The following is a 17793-nucleotide window of genomic DNA, read 5'->3' as shown; positions in this document are numbered from 1 at the left end:
TTTGGTGCTCCTCTGGATAGCTCTGGTACATGGAACTCAGTTTCTGACACATGGAGTTTGCAAAAATGGCTTCATGCTGGTAGCGCAAGCCCTCAAAGTCATGATAAATGACAAATATGTCTATTCTTCTGAAGCAGAGTGGCTTGTGTGTTTAATGCTTAACCACTGCATGTGTACCGTGCTGTGCTGTCAGGCACTTCTGCTTTTAAAGTCTGTTTGCATAAACAGCTGAAAAGCCTTGCAAGTCTTTCGCAGTCTCTGACATTACACACTGTGAGTACGCTTCAGCATCGCCAGTCTGCTGCCTGTTGGTGTACGTTTACAGACACTGGGGATCTTTGCACCTCAGGAGCTACAGAAAGACATGGCTGTACCAGAGTAATTCCAAGCTAACTTCTGGTAGACAAGAACTGGGCAAAAATCTGGTCCGGTTTTACGGTGTTTTTATAGTCTAGTTCAGGTCTCTATAAACCATTTAAAATTGCCTTCAGGTTTAAATTTTCCAATTTCCCATTTGGAACAGGTGTTGCCAGGTTATAGAAAGCGTTGCAGAAAGGGAACAAAAACATTTAAAAAAACCTCTGCTGTTACAAATTTTGGCAAATCTCTAACAGATGAGAATTGGGGAAAAAAAAAGGAAAAAAGCTTGCCCCACCCAAGCTAAAACAAGTGCAGACCTTGCTTACTTTTCCCAGCTGTCAGATTTTAATAGGGTTCTTAGTAATGCATGAGTCTTCAAAAGACCAAGCAGTAGAGAGCTAATATGTTTTCATATGAAAATATTCAATTTCTCAATTGTTTTTCATCTTGCTTAATTGGGAGGGGAACGAGAGCAAAGAGTTTTTTTTTTAAATGTCAAAAAACAAATTTCTGAGATGCACATTGATGGAGTGGTTAAAAACCATCCCAAACTAGGCTTCAGGCAATGTTTTTTCAGCAGCTTTAACCTCAAAGCATGGAGCAGACAGCTTTGTAGGCAACTGTAACACCAAGGTGATTATGGCAGTGACTCACACTTCCCTGTAAGGCATCCAGCTATCAACACACTTGGAGAGCGTGGCTTTGTGCATGCATGCAGGGTGTCAGTCAGTGCCCACTTGCCAGCCAGCTCCAAACTGCAGAGCTCTTAAGTGCTTTGACAGCGTGCTGGGATCGTGGTGTGTCAGAGACCAGCTCTGGTTCCCTCAGGCTCGAGAGAGGCTTTAGAGATAGAGCTTAGGAAGGGGAAGTGCAAGACAGGTTTAACTTCCCATCCGTTTTCCTTCCTTAATCCCCGTGGCACTCATTTAGTCTGCTGAAATCTTCCTGTGAGCAGATGGTTGGGGTTGGGGAGGAAGCAAGGATCTGACTATCTAACCACTAAGCAAGGTAGTGGAAAGGGCTGCTACTACACTGTACTGATGAAACTCTAGGCCAGTGATTATGGAAAGACAGATAATAATCAAGGTCCTTGGGAAGACAGCGTGAACTTGGGAAAGAAACCTGGTATTGCTGCAGGCTGGTTGGAGTGCAGTTGGGGATATAATGGTAATCCATCGCCAGTTGTTGGGTTTTGCAGGGAGCAAGCTGATGAAAGGTGAGGGCTTGTCCTTATGTGCGTTGTGTCTTTCACTATCTCCAAAATGTAAGGCAAAAACTAGGCTGACTTCAGAGAAGAGAAGCAGCAGTGATAGGTTGTTTGGGTTCCTTCATCCTTGGTGATGGGTTTCTTGCACCTCTGACTAAAGTTGTCTCTTACCAGATGCTGTTTGTGTCAGGGCACTGGGCAAGCTGGGCTGATGTGACTCAGTATTGCCCTTCCCGTGTGGGTTGTGTTTGGCTTTGCACGTCTTATGTTTTCAGAGGTGAGGCAGAGTGAGTAATGTTTCCCTTCTATTAAAGAAAACGGAATGGCAAAGACCCTTAAATAAATAAATAAATAAATGTGTTTCATTTTAAGTTCCCTTCAGGCAAAGTCAGCTTTGGTAGGCAGCTTAAACTGCATTATAGACTATATTACTATTGTCAGGGAAACAAAGTGTGCTGTGCTGTGTTTTGGGAAGCTAAACAAAACTGATTTTTTCTTCCCACTCTCCCTCTCTTTTTTTTTCTTGTTCTCTTCAGTTTTTAATAAGCGACCGTGACAGAGACCCTCAGTGTAACCTGCATTGCTCCAGGTCCCAGTCCAAACCACTCTGTGCCTCTGATGGCAGAACGTATGAGTCCATGTGTGACTACCAGCGAGCCAAGTGCCGGGAGTCAAGCCTGAGTGTGACACATCGTGGCCGGTGCAAAGGTAGGTGGATTTCAAACCCTTCTGAGGGGGGGAATGGCAGTCCTACCCACTAACAGACTACTTGCTTGAGCTTGTTACCATGCATTGAGAGTAAACTGATTGAAATGATGCACGGATATCTGAATCCGGGGTGTAGGTGACAGGGGTAAGAACTAATGGAATTATCAATGGAAGAAGTCAAAGGAGCCAGAGACACCACAGAAGAAGGCCCCAGATGTGTGTCCATGGAGCAGAATGAGCTGACTTGTGCAAATGCAAAATCAGATCCTGAAAGAGGAGATTTTCCTTGCTACTGCACCAGAGAGAAACTGGAATACCTTTGGGGGATAGGAGTGTGGAGTGAGGAAGAGTGTGCTTGCACGTTAGATGATGTGCCAGCCTGAAAAAGGGCCTTTTCACTATTTCTGTGCTGAGCTAAATAAGAAGACAGAATGCACGCAAGTCTATACATGGCTTCTGCCATTACACCTATACTTAGAAGTGAGGATATTGTCTTTCTCTCAGTTCTTCTGCACAGCATAGAGATAAAGCTGCAAGCTTTTTATTTTAGGAACGTTGGTGTCTTGTCACACAAATGGTTTACTTCTGCAGTGAAGTGAAAAATCATCAAGTACATTTTCTGAGAGCACAATTGACTCAGGGGGGCAGATGGCACAGATGTTTTTAGCAATTGGTTAAAGTGACAGGAGAAACTCATTAGAATCCCCGTGGAAGGATAAATAGGCATATGTTTAAGCCTGACTTACTTGTGAAAGCTTTTTTTTTTCTTTCCTGTTATAAAAATGTATTTTAAAACGCTGTCAGAATTGCTTGTTCTAAACTGGAAATCTCTTTTCAGCGTATTGACAAGCTTTATAGTTTAGGTGAATTGTCAGCATGACCTCAAGTAGTGCTGTCTTCTAAGTGGTTGAAAAGGGCTTATTTCTATGATTTTTCTTAGCACTGCTGGGTTGTTTTATGGCAGCTTCTCTCCTACAGCAGAGTGGCTTAAATAAAGAGAAAAGAAAACCCCGATTCCACACTGAAACCGGCACATAAACTGGCACTGTTCAGCCATTTAAAACGTAAGATAAGTAATGTGGTACAGCTGTGTGCAAAAATGTCTGTTTCTGGAAATGACAAAAATGCTGATTGCAAAACTGTACAGTCTCTCATGATGGCAAGGGCTCCCAGGGAAATAACTAAATTTGTTATCTTAAGCGCAGGTGAAGTATACTTTTCCTTTTTGCATGCTCAGACAATTGAAATGTTTAGCTGAAACTGCTTGTATTCACCTTTCCCTTTTCCCATTACCCCGTTTCACTGCACAGCCACCTAATAATGTGATAATGTTTGACAACTGCAAGTCTTGCTTTTAGCCCACTGTCTTAACACTCCAGTGAATCTCTGGAAAGTAGAAATAACCTTTTAACTATTATATTTAACTTTGCTGGTGCTGCTATGGGAAAGTACTTTATTCTTCTAGTCACGGTGGGAGTATGGCCTCTGCTTGTGCATAGAGATCATTGTTCTTGCAAATGCAGGCAGCTGCAAAACAGGTGTGCCTAACTATAGGTCTGTATCATGTATTGTCAATAAGGGAATATTACCAGTAGTTCTTGAGCGCATTCTACCACTGGCAGTGGAGCACCGTGTTCATGCTGAACAGCCTTTGTTCCTTCTGCATGACAAAGGTGTTCTACAGGGGAACTCCTGTAGCTCTAGAAGGGATCCTGGAGGCCATCCTGGTAGACACCATATCCAAGACTTTATGCTTGGGAAATTAGCAGTCTTAACTTGTGCCTCCTTCACCAGGAAGGAAGTGGAAATCTAGTAAATAGAATAAGGAAAAGAGGAAGTATATTGTCCTGTGCCCCAGATTACCTAAGGTTTCTAACTTCATGTCCTGTTAACTTGAACTGTGCTGTGCTAAGGCAAACAGAATGGTTTCCATAGTGAGAAGAGAACCTTTTGGAATCAGTTTAGCTTCCTTCTCTCTCAAGAAGCCTTTAAAGATGAAATCTTGTCATTCCTTCAGGACCTGTAGCTCTTATTCAGTGAAATTCACCCAGTGCTAAATTATCCTAACTCCTTCCCAACCCTTACAGACACGCATGTCATGAAGGATTAAAAGTCAAGAAAGAGTAGCTTAAAATGATCAAACTGTGGCATCCATGACAAATGGATCCTTGTTGATGAGATTTCAGAGAATCATTCCAGATGGCATAGCTATGTGTAAAATACACAGCAAAGCACGTGTACCTGGATCTTTGGTCAGCTGACATGATAAGATCTTATGATAAATAACAGAATTCTACAGGAATAGTGGACAAATACTTGTTAAATGAGTCAAGATTGTGCAGTGAGTTTTTGGTATGTTGGGTATCTGTGTCTTAAGCACCTAAGTTCAGTGTTAACTAGCAATTTGTAGGAACTTGTTTGCCCTGTTTAATTAAAAAAGGAGTTGGCATGTATTCTGAAGGTTTCCCTTTGGATTTATAGTGTTTGGTTTTGAAAAGTGATGGTACAGAGCTTGTTCTGCAGTCATACACCACTGTATAGGATGAATCTGTCAGCAAGTTACTGATGGGAATTGTAACAGAAGTCTTCAGCCCATGTTCCTGGGAGACCTTGGTGAACACAACTTTGGCTAGTGTGCTGGAAAGGGAGATCTCGCCGTGACTAGCAATGTGTCGCTTGAAAGGTCCTTTTTCCTCTGCCTACTGTTCTCATTGACAGGGAAAAAATTTCATTTTTTTTCTGTCCATTTACTAGATTAGTGTATTTCATCTTTGAACTTTCTTATTCCTATTGAAGGGTAGAAAAAAATAAGTCCCTCTTTCTCAAAATCTGATATTTTCAATCCTTTTTCAAATTTTGGCATGTGTTTAGATCTGCTCTAGGTAAGGTAGGGAGCAGCAGTCATGTCTGGGTATAAAAGATGCAGCAAAGTATGTCAGCATGGAAGGAAACATGTTGAAGACTGCGGGACTTTAGAAATGAAATGGAAAACAATGGGGAGTGTGGAGAATGATTGATACTGTGTGAGACAGATGAGCACATTTTTGTAGTTGGCTGAGCTCCCATTTTTGCCTATTTCATGTAAAGACACGGATCATTGGCTGGAGAAAACGGATATGAATCTGCTGATTTCGGAATAGCTGGACTGTCTCGTGTCTGATGGGGGTCTGGCTTGTATGTGAGATGGTTACCTAATGCAACTATTAATAGTTCAAAAGCTGTTTGGATCAATTTTTGCCCTTTGGGCTTTTGATAAAAACAAAACTAAATAGCTAGATTCTTGTGGTTACATAGTATAGATTTTCTGCTAGAGTTCTGTAGATGCCCAAAGATGTTTTGCTTTGTATTAGTAGGATACCTTTAGTCTTCATACCGTGATGCTGTGTGGTGTCAAAACTGCCTCTACCTGTTGAAGAGAGGATGCTGGAATTCTTGGGACCTATTCAGGACTGCACTGTGTATATTATGAGGGACATGGTGGTCTTGTTTGAATAAACTATTCATGGATAAGATCAGCCATGGTAACCAGCCAACTTCATTGCAAAATCCAAAATTATGTGCACCTGTAGTCTGCAGATTAGGCCCCAGATGTCAGAAACATCACGTGTAGTTCGGTCTCCTGGTTGCCAGCTACCAGCCTGAGAATGAATTTTCTTTAAAAGGTGGATGTCTGAGCTGCAGAGAAACTGTCTTAACTTTGAAGGCATTTGAAATAAAATTATTAAATAGCTTGGCTTTTTGAAAAGTCATGCTCTTTGGTTTTTTTTCTCACCTTACTTATGGAAGGGGAGAAGGTCGTCTTTAGTCTACCTGGGATGTAAAAGTGGAATGCGGTGATGACATTCTGTTTTGTAAGCTTGGTGCTTGATAATTCTGAGAATGTTTTTAAGAAAAGAGAAGAAAAAGTGTGTCACATTTGGGAAGAGCCATTTGGCAGCTACTTCTTAATGCTTGTCACTTATGTAATATTTTATATTTTCTAATTAGTAAAGCAAAAATAGCAAGGTGAAGTAATCCCACTGAAATCACATGTTGTTGCAAACATTATAAAAATACCAGCCTGTGGAGTGAGGAAGAGAAGGATTGACAGTCCTTTTTAAAAACAAATGGGTAAATGTTGATATTAAAGGCGCTATTCTTACTGGAACTGAGCTGTGAAACCACAGAAAAAATAGATAGCAGCATACAAACACCTCTCCCACCTGTGCGGTAGAGATGATTATTCCAAGTCAAGACTATAAGAGGTCTGGCACGACTCTTGGAAATCAATGAGGGAGGATGGGAGAAATAATTAGTGCTGAGTGTTCATGAAGAGGAGAAATATTTGCCATCTTCACTGTGCTTCTTCAGCAGCAATTTCTGAAATGATGCCTCTTGAGCAAAAGGTTGAATTGTGAAAGAGGATGTTGCAACACTGATGAGCTCTTAAAACTCTTCACTGTAGTTCTGGTGTGCTACACAATGTGATCTTCTCTGTGAAAGAAGAGTTTGCTCTGTAAAGACCTGTTAAAATTGCTAGGAAAGGTAGAGCCACTTCAGTGTACCACTGTTATACCATCTTCTCCTTATGGTGAGGGCTTGGTTTTGTATGTGTTAAGTGAACTGAAAAAGGATTGGAGATGACTGTCCTCTGCCTGGACACCTAGCATCTTCATGCTAGAATGGTACCACAAAAGGTTTGTTCCTACCATCATGGTGAAGCATCCAGTTTCACTTGTGTAGGTACTGCTGTGTGTGAGGGTTAAGTGCACAAGCACTGATGCAGATGCTATGTGGAAGTGCTTTATATTTCTATTTCGTAATAATGTCCTATGTCATGCCAAGCAAGGTTAGACTCCTAGGCTTGAGCAGGAGATCTGCAGGTGATGGTTATGTATTCCAGTTTACAGCATTGCCAGTGCTTCTTTTCTAGCAGAAGTAACTAGCATGTAGCTTGCAAACCTGTCCTCCAGTGGAGGTGCGCAAATAGAGTCTGGCTGTCTGGTTGCTTTTGCATCCAAAAATTGAAATTCCAGCCTTCATGTTATATCAAAGCTAACTTAATCAGCAAACAAACAAAATAAAACCTACTGCTTCTCGAAATTCAGGGTAAATTTAAGGCAGTCTTTACGCTCTGTAATAATCTCAGTCTTTTTATGAGTTCATCTTGGGTCCACCTGAGATCAAAAGCCCGCTTGCTGAGGGCATTGTGCAAACCACCCCCAAACAAGTTATAGTGTAAACATGGGAGTTACATAGGATCAGTGGGGATACAAGGTCATAGGGAAGTGAGGTCTCTGGTTATTGGTCGATGGCAGAACTGATGCAGGCCTTCTTGCTTTGTAACCCAACGCTTAAGCTACAGGTGTCTGTACTGAATATTTTGCTGCAAATAATGATTTTTTTTTTTTTTTTCCAAACAGAAAGGGGCCGATTTCCATATTTTTTGTAAGACTTCTTAAATACTTACTGGGGAGTGTGTTAATCTGATACGTTTAAAATGAAATTGCATAGACAATGTTAGTGAACCTGAAGCTTAGTCTCTTGAGTCATCAGTTGTATGAAGTTCTCATCTTGTACACTTTTTTTACACTGAAAGTCTTTCAGTCTTTGGATTCCTGTGAAAAGGAAGGAGGTGCTGGTCCCTGTCAGCCCCATAGAAGCAGATGTTTGCTGTTTTCCTCCTTTACAGACTGAACAGCAGTACTGTTAAACATTGTGCTTTTGAATGTAAACACAGAGTCAATCTATATCTCTATGGGACTGAACTCTCCTCTTTGACCCATCAGTCTGTCTTATCTGGGCCTACATTCTGTGAAGGTAGCTAGAGCTGGAACTGAAGCTGAAAGGGGTTAAGGTCATGCTACATGCAGCCATCAGCTGAAATAAGTGCAGAACTGAGTTCTTAACCCCTTCAAGCTCAGCTGACAGAGCAGCATTTCTTGTTGGCAGCTGAGTAGCTGGTATGAGGGGGTGTAATGCATACCTAGCTACAAGCTATGGGACTAGAGGTAGAAGATAGGTTTCAGTAAACTGCAGGCAGTGACACTTCTACCTTGTCTGAACCACGTGAAGGTGAAAGCTTGGCTGGGTGACTGGTTATTTTGGCATCTAACTGGGAGAATTGCTCAGAGAACCTTTGCTGGGGCCATCCCTGCTTTCACGTTGTTCTCTCCTCAGCCTAAATTATTTGGCTTATGCTCAGTTACAGGCTGTAAACAGCAGAACAAACACAACTTCCTCCAGTAGGACCTTTCACTGTGTAAATATTATGTATGGAAGAAGCCTCAAATGTGGATGACCACAAATGCTATTGTCGAGAGGAATTAGGCAGCTCTTCATTAATTGTTTCAAAGTTTGACGCTACAGATTTGTCTTTGGGAGTCATCACTGCTAACTCCATAGCTGCCTTTTTAACGTGCAGGTAATGGTTATTGATGCCTTTTTAAAAATTTCTTCTCAGCTGTGTTGTGCATCTGGTAGCTATGAAGAATCCAAATGTTTATTTGCAATCTAAGTGGGGTTTGCTTCTTTTTTTTGTAGATGCTGGCCAAAGCAAGTGTCGATTAGAGAGAGCTCAAGCACTGGAACAGGCAAAGAAGCCCCAGGAAGCAGTCTTCATCCCAGAATGCAATGAGGATGGGTCATTCACGCAGGTAAAGTTTGCATTGTCTTCCTTCAGGCAGGCTCTTAGCGACTGCAAGGGATTTACTGTTAAGGTGTGAGCCAAGTGAGAATGGCAGTGTGGGTACACAGCCTGATTACTAAGGTGAAGGTGCTGAAAGCTGAGGACTTGTTTAACCAATAGGAAACATTGATTCAGTCACCATCTGTACCTTAAGACGCATACATATGTGATGGCATCTGTCTCCAGTGTAGCACAGAAGCAAATCTTCTATGCTGGAAGTTGCAGGGGAGACCAAGTTTTCTCTGAAGATGAGCTGAAAAGTGAATTTTGACTCACACAGAACAGGATGAACCAAACTTACTCTGCTTTTACCGGTGCTTCATCTATCTCAGCATAAGAGTGGTCTACTGAGCCTCTTCCCCTAGTATGGCACTTGTTATTGACATACTCTTGCTTCTTATTCTTTGCTCTATTGTGGCTTGGGGGTCTAGAAAAGAAGTGTTGAGAATTGTTTAGGGTTTCTGATTCTTAAGTGGTTACTTGCTGGAACTAAGTGATGTGATGGGTTAGTGGACTGTTTCATAATGTTGCTTCTCTTGAGAAGCAGTTATCCCAAGAGGGGATAGCGGGGGAGGCTCACTGTTTGTTGGCCTTTAATATCGGTGCAAAATCAGTATTCAATCTTGATCACTGAAAATCTTTCACAAATAGTTCAGCTGGGAGACATACGCCAGGCTCCCAGAGAAGTTGGAATAGTTGTGGCAAAAGGTAAGCACTCTTGAAGGAAATTTGGATAGGAAGACTGGTCTGCTAATCGTAAAATGGTTTGGGTTGGAAGGGACCTGAAGGATCATCTAGACACCTTTCACTAGATCGAGTTGCTCAGAGCCCCATCCAACCTCGCCTTGAACACTTCCAGTGATGGGACATTGCCAAGGCAGGGTAGAAATGTGCGGTGTTATTTGGCTCTGTTACCACTGGCATGTTGAGTAATGTTCTAGTGCTGACTGAACTGGATGTTAAAAATGCTTCATGTGCTGTTCCCTGACAGATAGGAGACATAAGATGTTTGCTCACTGTGGCAGATCTCAAAAACCCAAATTCTGCATCCTGGGTGGCTTTGTGAGCTTGGATAAATCGTGCAACGTTTTGTCATAGCTTTCCTGTATCTAGCACTGTTCTAGATATCTTGTGTCTCCGAGAAATCTGAGGATTTGATAGTTGTTGTTTGCAAAGTCTTTGGAGGGTTTTAAAAAAAAGTCCAAAATAAAATCGATATTGGCTTCAAAAAGATGAGAAGCTCAGAAAGCTTTGGGGCTGGTTCAAACACTTTGCAGTGCCTGGGGGAAAAGGAAAGGAAAGATTTTTTTTTGTGATAACCCATGAAAAGTCTGTATTCCCTCTCAACCTTACCCTCTCATTATCTGTTGCGTGGGAGTGTTTTTGTTCTGTTGTTGGGTTGTTTTTTTTTTCATGGTGAAGTGGGGAAAGTTTTATCCATTGTGCCAACTCCGCATGCTTCTTTGGAGCAGCATCTTATCGATGTGCAGCATGGGGCATCTCAGGAAGGTGGGAGTAAGAGATGTGGCTGCAGTTTCTTAAAATCTAACGACAGCCTCAACCAATTGTTGAAATTGGATCTTGTGCAGAGTTGCTCAGGTTATGTTGGCACTGGAATGGAATACTTATAAAAACCTAGCATAGCAGCCAACTAATTGTTGCGTGTTGAACTTCATAGGTCAAGAAGAAAGTAGTAAGGAAAGCTGACTTGTCAGTGTTTGTTAGCTGTCCATCTCCAGCTCTTGGAGATTAAAGCAGGGGGTGCAGGTGAATTTTAAGATGCTAGAATGAGGACAAAGTTGATAAAGCTTTATTTTAGACAGGCTTAGCTGGTAGTTGGGTGCTGGCATCTGGGCTGTGGTGCAGTTATTGGGCTTCTTTTCTGCACGTTCCCTGGCCAGTGTGGTTTGCCAGTGTTCTCAGTGGAGGAGCAGCATGAAAGTGCTTAGAAAAAGTTGTGTATTCTGATGGCCAAGTGATGTTTCACATTCTTCCTTTATTTAGTTCTATCTGCTGTGAACATGAAAATTCTTTTGTTTTACCTGGCATGTGGAGGAAAGCCCGTGATCCTTTTGCAGCTGGCATTAGCTGAAATTCATATCATTCCTTGGATCTTAACGCCCTGTGTTCCACATACCTCAGCAGCCAGCTTCATCAGTTGTATTGCAACATTTAAGGTCGTTGTCCCTGCCGAAGATGTGAATGAAAAACAATGGCCGAGGAAGTTAACTGGTTTCAATCTGCATTTGAGCCAAACATTTTAGCTTCTGCTTCAAATTAATTTAACTTGATTTTAAAAGCATGATTAAAAAGTAGAATTTTGGTAAACAGTATAAACAGCTTTTGCTTCCAGCTGCTCACAAATAGATCTGGTCTGTTGGAGGTTGTTTGGACACTGCATCTCTTTAGCAGAGAATTGGCTCCCCTAGGTTCTGCTCTGCGGAAGAGCTGTGTATGCTGGTTCTTCAAGTGCCTGGGGCTTTGCAGAAGTCAGATCTGTGCTGTTATTAGTTTATTCTGGTTCAGTACCCCAGAGTAGCTCCATCCAAACTCCAGAATCTCATCTGGGAAGCTTACAACAGAGTAGCATCTCTCAGTGATGTATTAGGAGGAATATCCAGTAAGATCTTCAGCTTTGGATCCCTGTCCCAACAGGAATCTAACCAGTTACACACATTTCAGGGTATACCCTGTACTTGGAGTTGCCTAGGGAAGATTTTTCAGCAATTTCATCCCTGTCATGTAACTTTTATTGCAGACATACTTAAGATGAAAGAAAAATTTTGATGAGAGGGATAAAATATGCATGTGTATACATAGAATATCAGATGTCTTGCTTGTTACAGCACTCACAGATCTTGAGGTGAGCCTATTTCTTGTAGATGTATACATAGCATGTAGATGTTCAGGCCAACATCACTGTCCTTGCCATCAGACTTCAAAATATCTGTTTTTGTTTCGTTAATGAGTGGAAATTCATGAAATTCTTGTGGGAGCAAGAAACAGAAACAGTGCATGTTTGGAAACTGCATTTGGTAGTGCTAACAGTGTCTTCACAGAACCTACTTGATCTTTACCAGATTGAGCTGTTGACTTTGTTTCATCATCATCCTCTTGATTAGAAACCAAATTGCTATCATGTGTTGCACTATGAGTGAACACAGAGAACAGTGCTAAGTGAGGCTTTTTGAGGCAGCTCATGTCGATGCTTTCTAGCTCCTTGAATTTCAAGCAGAACAAAACAGATTGAGTTTGGGGGCTGGATCTACCACACTTTGAATGAGACTGTAGGCTTGGGAACCAGGACATAGCTGCTCTGGTGTTCTGCCCCCTGCAATGTGTGCTGCATAGGGTGCAGCTGTCAATGGAGACGTTGCTTGTCTTAGTTCCTCCTGCTCTCCTGCAGAAGAACTGGCTCAAAGACCGAACAGTTGGATGTAGTAATAGCGGTAGAAGGGAGGAGGGCAAAGACTTTGCTTTGGTTTATGTTTAAACACTTTGAAGGTGTCCTGCGTGTCTTACGCATGCTCCTATAGACTCCTTTCATAGCCTGCAAAATTTAGACTGAAAAGAAATGTTGCCACCAATTATATTGATGGATGTCCAATTTTCCTAGTCAGAGCTACTTATAATGAATTTTGTGTACTGCATGAAGGAGAACAACCACCTGTCAATTCCTTATTTTTCATAATTGTACCTACGCACCATGTCCATTGCTTCCCTTATTCTAGGAGTCTGTGTATTGCCAAGACCTTCTCAAGCCTCCCTTTTAGCACTGCTTATACATCTAAAAATGTAATGTGGATCTTCAGTGTGGAAGAGGTGGTGGTGTTGAAGGCACAATAGAATGATTGTGTATAGGGACAGACGTGGTGAATTACTCTGGAAAACACAGTAAGGCTGTTTCTCCATATTTCAGTCACTGTGTGAGGATTATTACTTCTCAGTGATTAACCAATAATAATATGAGCAGGCAGATAAAATTTGAGTTATTCAGAACATAAGGATGCTTGTTTGATAGGAGTGATTTGATTAATTGTACAAAACTGAGGTCATGTACTGTTGTGCAGAATTGGACGTGGCTAAAACCAGTTTCTGTTCCCAAGACTGGCTCTCTCCTTTTTGTTGTTATGCTGTATTTTGCATAAATGCCATTCCCTTTCCATGCTGCACTTAACCTGCTGTGATCTGTTCTTCATAAACAACAGGCTCTATTGGGTAATCTGCGCACTTTCTTTTGCTGCCTGGTGCCATTGGGCTTGTTGCCATGGGCTGAGAGAGACTTGCATTCTTCATAGTTTCCCCCCAAGCAGTTTTTTTTAGAAAAGGTTGCTGAGGTTTTAAACAGAATCAGTTTCAGTCAAATGAATATGAACATGAATAATCTTAACCTTGCTCTGAGGGTGTAGTCTTGTGTGGCTCTTTGTGATGTCTTGCTGTTTTGCCACCTCCTTCCACTGTTTAGCTTTGTTTTTTTTTTTCAAGTCTGCCTGTGAGCAGCTGAGATATATATATGTATGGCATTTCTTCAAGGAAGAACCAGTTTAGAGAGTAAAGGAAAAGATATTTAAAACACAAGTGGGAAACCTTATGGAAAGTGACAGTATGAGATCATTCATCCTTAATAGTAAGAGTCACTTTTTGCTTCTGAAAGGATCAATGTGACTTTATCTGGGGATTGCTTTCCTGCTAAAAGTGATAACTGTGCAGAGTGTGTCTGCTGGCCGTACTCTTGAACATGGCTGTCATGCTTTTGCCACAAATCACTTTTCCCTAATTATATTAATAGTGAAATTGCCGTGAAGCAAATGTTTCCTGAACACTGTGTAGATGTGAGGAAAGGTGCTTCAGAAAGCCTTGGTGGGAATATGGGAATGTGTCTGCACAGTGTCATTTGGGAAGAGTTAAATGTGAGCAGGAAACAGAAAAAGTGATGAGAACGGTTTAAGGGATTGGAGTTCCAAAGAAGCTCAAACTTAAGTTGTAGGTTGATTGCTCCCTAAAACTGTCAGTATAAGAAAGGCAGGCTTCTGACAGTAGTCAGCTGACAGCCTGGAAGCAAGAAAGATGCAGTCCAGACCTAAGCAGTCCTGCGAGATATTTAAACCAGAGCAGAGGTGGGGTAAGGATGAATAACCAGCCCCTTGATTCACCTTTGTCATAAAGCTGAGAGGGGAGGGTATGGCTTGCTTGTTAAGAAGTTGAAGACTGCTTGGGAGCCTGATTCTGGCATTGCCACTGAGGTGCTGAGGAAACCCGAACACTGGTGGCTTTTTCCCTCAGGAATTAAGAGGCAGAGGTGTCTGCCAGTGACCGTGGATTTGATGTTTTCATATTGTAATGAGCACAATGAAGGCAGGTGTTCATTCATGCAGGCAGTGGCTAGTGTGGTAACTGCTGTTTAATTTCACACATTGTGGTGGCACAGTCACACTCTTAATTTGGGCAGTGGCAGCAGAGCAATTTTTGTTGGGCTTGGCCCTCGAGCTTTTCATCATCTGGTTGAGGCACAGCTAAGGTGGCATATCTCTCACCCCAGCAATATGAAAGGGGTGTTGTCCTGCATATTCAGGGATGCAGATGCTCGCAGAGCTTTAAACTGCAGTTCAATTTTTATTTATTTATTTATTTTTGAAAGTGTAGATGTTAGTGGGGAATCTGGAAGACCGCTGATTTTATTTCTCTGGTTCCCTCCTATGTAACGTTAAATGTTTTGCTGTTGGACAGGTGTATGGCAGCTGGAGATGCATAGCTGTCTGTAATTAGCCTTTCCTGCAGCACTGAGCACTCTGGAGCTTGGTTAGTCATTTTGTTTGTAGAACTGATTATGTCTTTTTCATGTGTCAAAGCGTAGTCGGCTTTAGAAGATTAATGAGAGGGGAAAAAAAAGAGGAGTAAAACTTGCTTTAGGTGTAACCCAAGTAAGAAACTCAGTAGCCACAGATTAGATTTGTGCAGTAAACCTGTGTCATTTCTACTTTTCTGACTAAAGCAATATCTAAAAATCTTGTTACTGTGGGAGTAAGATTAGATTGAGGATGAATTTCAAGTAGAAAATTTTAATGTGAAACACAACTCTAGCCTAAGATCATTGGAAACTCATTGAAAAAATGAAAAACAAAACAAAACACAGCCAAATCTCCAAGGTTCCTTGCTGTTAGGAACTCTGGAACAATTAATACTTTACAATGTCTTATTTTGTCTGCGCACAATGCTTAGAAATGGTGCTGGATCAGCTTATTGCCTTTACATTTTTCAAAGTTACAGCATAATTGATGAAGACTATTCCAGTTTTGTTGTTGTTTGTTTGTTTTTACAGCCTTTAAGCTGTAAGCTCTCTAGTCTGTAGGCCAGTATTCTTATGACATCTTAATGTGCTGAGACCTTTCCAGGTATCATTATGAAAGGTAACATCTCTTAACGTGAAGACATTCAGGAAAGCCAACTGAGGTGAATTTTTGAGGTTTATGGAGTATCTGCTCTTCATAGTTGTCCTGTCTTTAGGAATGAAAAGACACAGGCTGAGCTTTCATTGCTCCTTCTGACCATTGTAGGAGTGTCATTTTGTGCTGCAGTAAAATACGTGGTAGGTGTGAAAGTGCTGTCAGTTTGAGATTCTTTTATTTTTATTTCTTATGGAAAGGTGCTATGTGATACCAGTACTGAGAGGACCAGGTTTCATTTTAGTTATTCACGACATTTCTTTGCCTGTATTAATATAATATCCTTGAATTGAGTAAATGATTGATATGCAGTAGGTAGCTTTCCAATGGAATAAGGTGCATAATATGCTCTTAGTTGATGTGTCTGTCCTCAATCTGTCAGTACACTTCTTGGACTTCTCTGCCATCAACTCTGTTATTTTCTGAAGGCTTGACTAAAGGACTTTCAATTCACTTGAATTTTTAAAAAAATGCTAGCTATATTAGGAGTTCCAGAAGAAATGATGCTCTCACATTTTTATGTTAAATTAAGCAAAAACAGGAACTTACTAAAAAACCCAACAATGTTCATTGTACCCTTGTTTGAAAACACTTGAGTTGGGATGTCCAATTCAGACAAAGTGATCGAAAATGCAGACACTTCTATAATATAAAATGTAATGATCTTGCTCTTTTTTTTTACTATTAGAGCTCAGATGTAAAGCCAGCATCTTGTGCTGTTGGGAATGCAATAACGTGCATAAGATCAGCAAAGATAAACATTAGACACAGAAATCCAAGCATTTCTATTCCATGTATAATAAATGTGTCATTGATTGAACCAAGCAATAAGAAGTACTTTGCAATTTGATTTTCGCTAGTTATATTCATAATGCTTTTGAATAATTTGCAATCAATTTTGTGTTATTTTGAGAGAATAAAAAAGAAAGTGTGCAGATAGCAGCAAGAGTGAATTTAGTAATGTGGGTACGTGAGAGTATTGTTGATTTTGGCTGCTAAATGTGAATTTGCTTGAGGCAAAATGATTGCTTTGTGCTTTAGTAAAATCCAATATAAACACGTGGTACTGTGGTATAATTGCTCTTAGATCATGTTTTATGTGATACTCAAAGCCTCTTAAAAAGACCATCGTTAAGTCTCTGAACAAACTCCGCTACCTTAGGGAATCAGAGCCAGCTGTCAACAAGAGGGGGAATAAGTACTCTAGTTCTGAAGGATCCCTAATGAAGGGAATGGTGCAAATACCTTATCGCTCTTCTGTTCTCTGCAGAGAGTACTGGAAAGGGAAATCAACTTCAGTGAACTTCCTTGGAGAAGACGGAGAAGAGACAGAATTCAGTTTAAAAACAAAATTAGAAGGTTTCTGAAGTGATTCAATTTCATGGCCTTATCAGAACTCTATGATGGAGCCATCTCTAGGGCCTGTGTTAGTTTAAGAACTGCTATACCATGCCAGGATGCTGGTATTACTGATGCACAGACTTGGCCACAACTGAAAGTGTGTTTGCTAGGAAGAATTTTGGAAACTGATAGTATTTACACAGATGTCTGTATGATGATCATTTGCTTTTGTCTCAAGAGAAGTCAAATGTCATCCTCAATTTTATCTAAGTGCTGATCACTCTGTGAAAGGTGAGGCAAAAGATGTAATGAGATTTATTTAGTTGGATGAAATTACAGTGCCACTGAAATAATATCTGCATAGACATCACTAAGACTGCGCCACTAGGTCAGGATTTCTTTACTCACATATGAACTACTCATTCTGGTGTCCTTCCACAGTGATGGAAAGAGCTAGGCAATTCTAAATGTTAAGTTCAGATGCAGAGGTTTAAACATGAGGTAACTGAATTTTGTGCCGTGCACCTTTTGGCTCATGCATCCTTCATCAAGTGTTCTGAAATTCTTGTCAATAGACAAAGAGCAAGCATCTTGCTCCTGCTGCCTGAGTTGACATAGTAATAAGAGTGAGCTCAAATCTGGAGAAAGTTTGTTAACATATTAAGTGAAATGTTGTGTTTTTCTAGCTGTGTGTACTGAACAAAATGCTCTCCCTACTCCCACAGAGCACTGCTCTCAATCAGTGGCTGTGGAAATGGGCTGAGATGGCCTTTCCTCATTACAACCAGGATGTGATGGGACTCCAAGGAGAGATTATTTAATAGTGAATAGTAAACAAGATTTAGCAAAGGGTGGGATGAGCTGAGACATGATTGCTGCATACCCAAACTGAAGTGTTCTCAGCTGAGTTTCTGTAACTTCTGTTACCTCCTGAATTGCAGCTAACGGAGTAGGAAAAATAACCTTTCTTTGGGGAGGGAGGTGGGAGGAAAAAGTTTTTGTCAAAAAAAACATATCCACCAATGTACTCTTGTATGTGACTTCCTTGGTCTGAAGTATTTCTTTGT

General features: G+C 41.1%; 1 protein-coding gene across 5 annotated transcripts in view; it reads left to right on the top strand.

Moving 5' to 3' along the window:
* Positions 1-17793, top strand: part of SMOC1 (SPARC related modular calcium binding 1) — a 121299-nt gene that overhangs the window by 37617 nt on the left and 65889 nt on the right. For all 5 annotated transcript variants that reach the window (XM_015287582.4, XM_004941688.5, XM_001231760.7 and 2 more), the window contains exons 2-3: positions 2104-2275; positions 8798-8910. In XM_015287582.4, coding sequence (XP_015143068.1) covers positions 2104-2275; positions 8798-8910 — 285 coding nt within the window. The remainder of the gene's footprint in view (positions 1-2103; positions 2276-8797; positions 8911-17793) is intronic.

The sequence above is a fragment of the Gallus gallus genome, chromosome 5 (genome assembly GCF_016699485.2).
Source record: "Gallus gallus isolate bGalGal1 chromosome 5, bGalGal1.mat.broiler.GRCg7b, whole genome shotgun sequence".
NCBI classification, from domain to species: Eukaryota; Metazoa; Chordata; class Aves; order Galliformes; family Phasianidae; genus Gallus; species Gallus gallus.
Note: the sequence above shows the minus strand (reverse complement) of the source record. Positions and strands in the feature narration are given on the sequence as shown.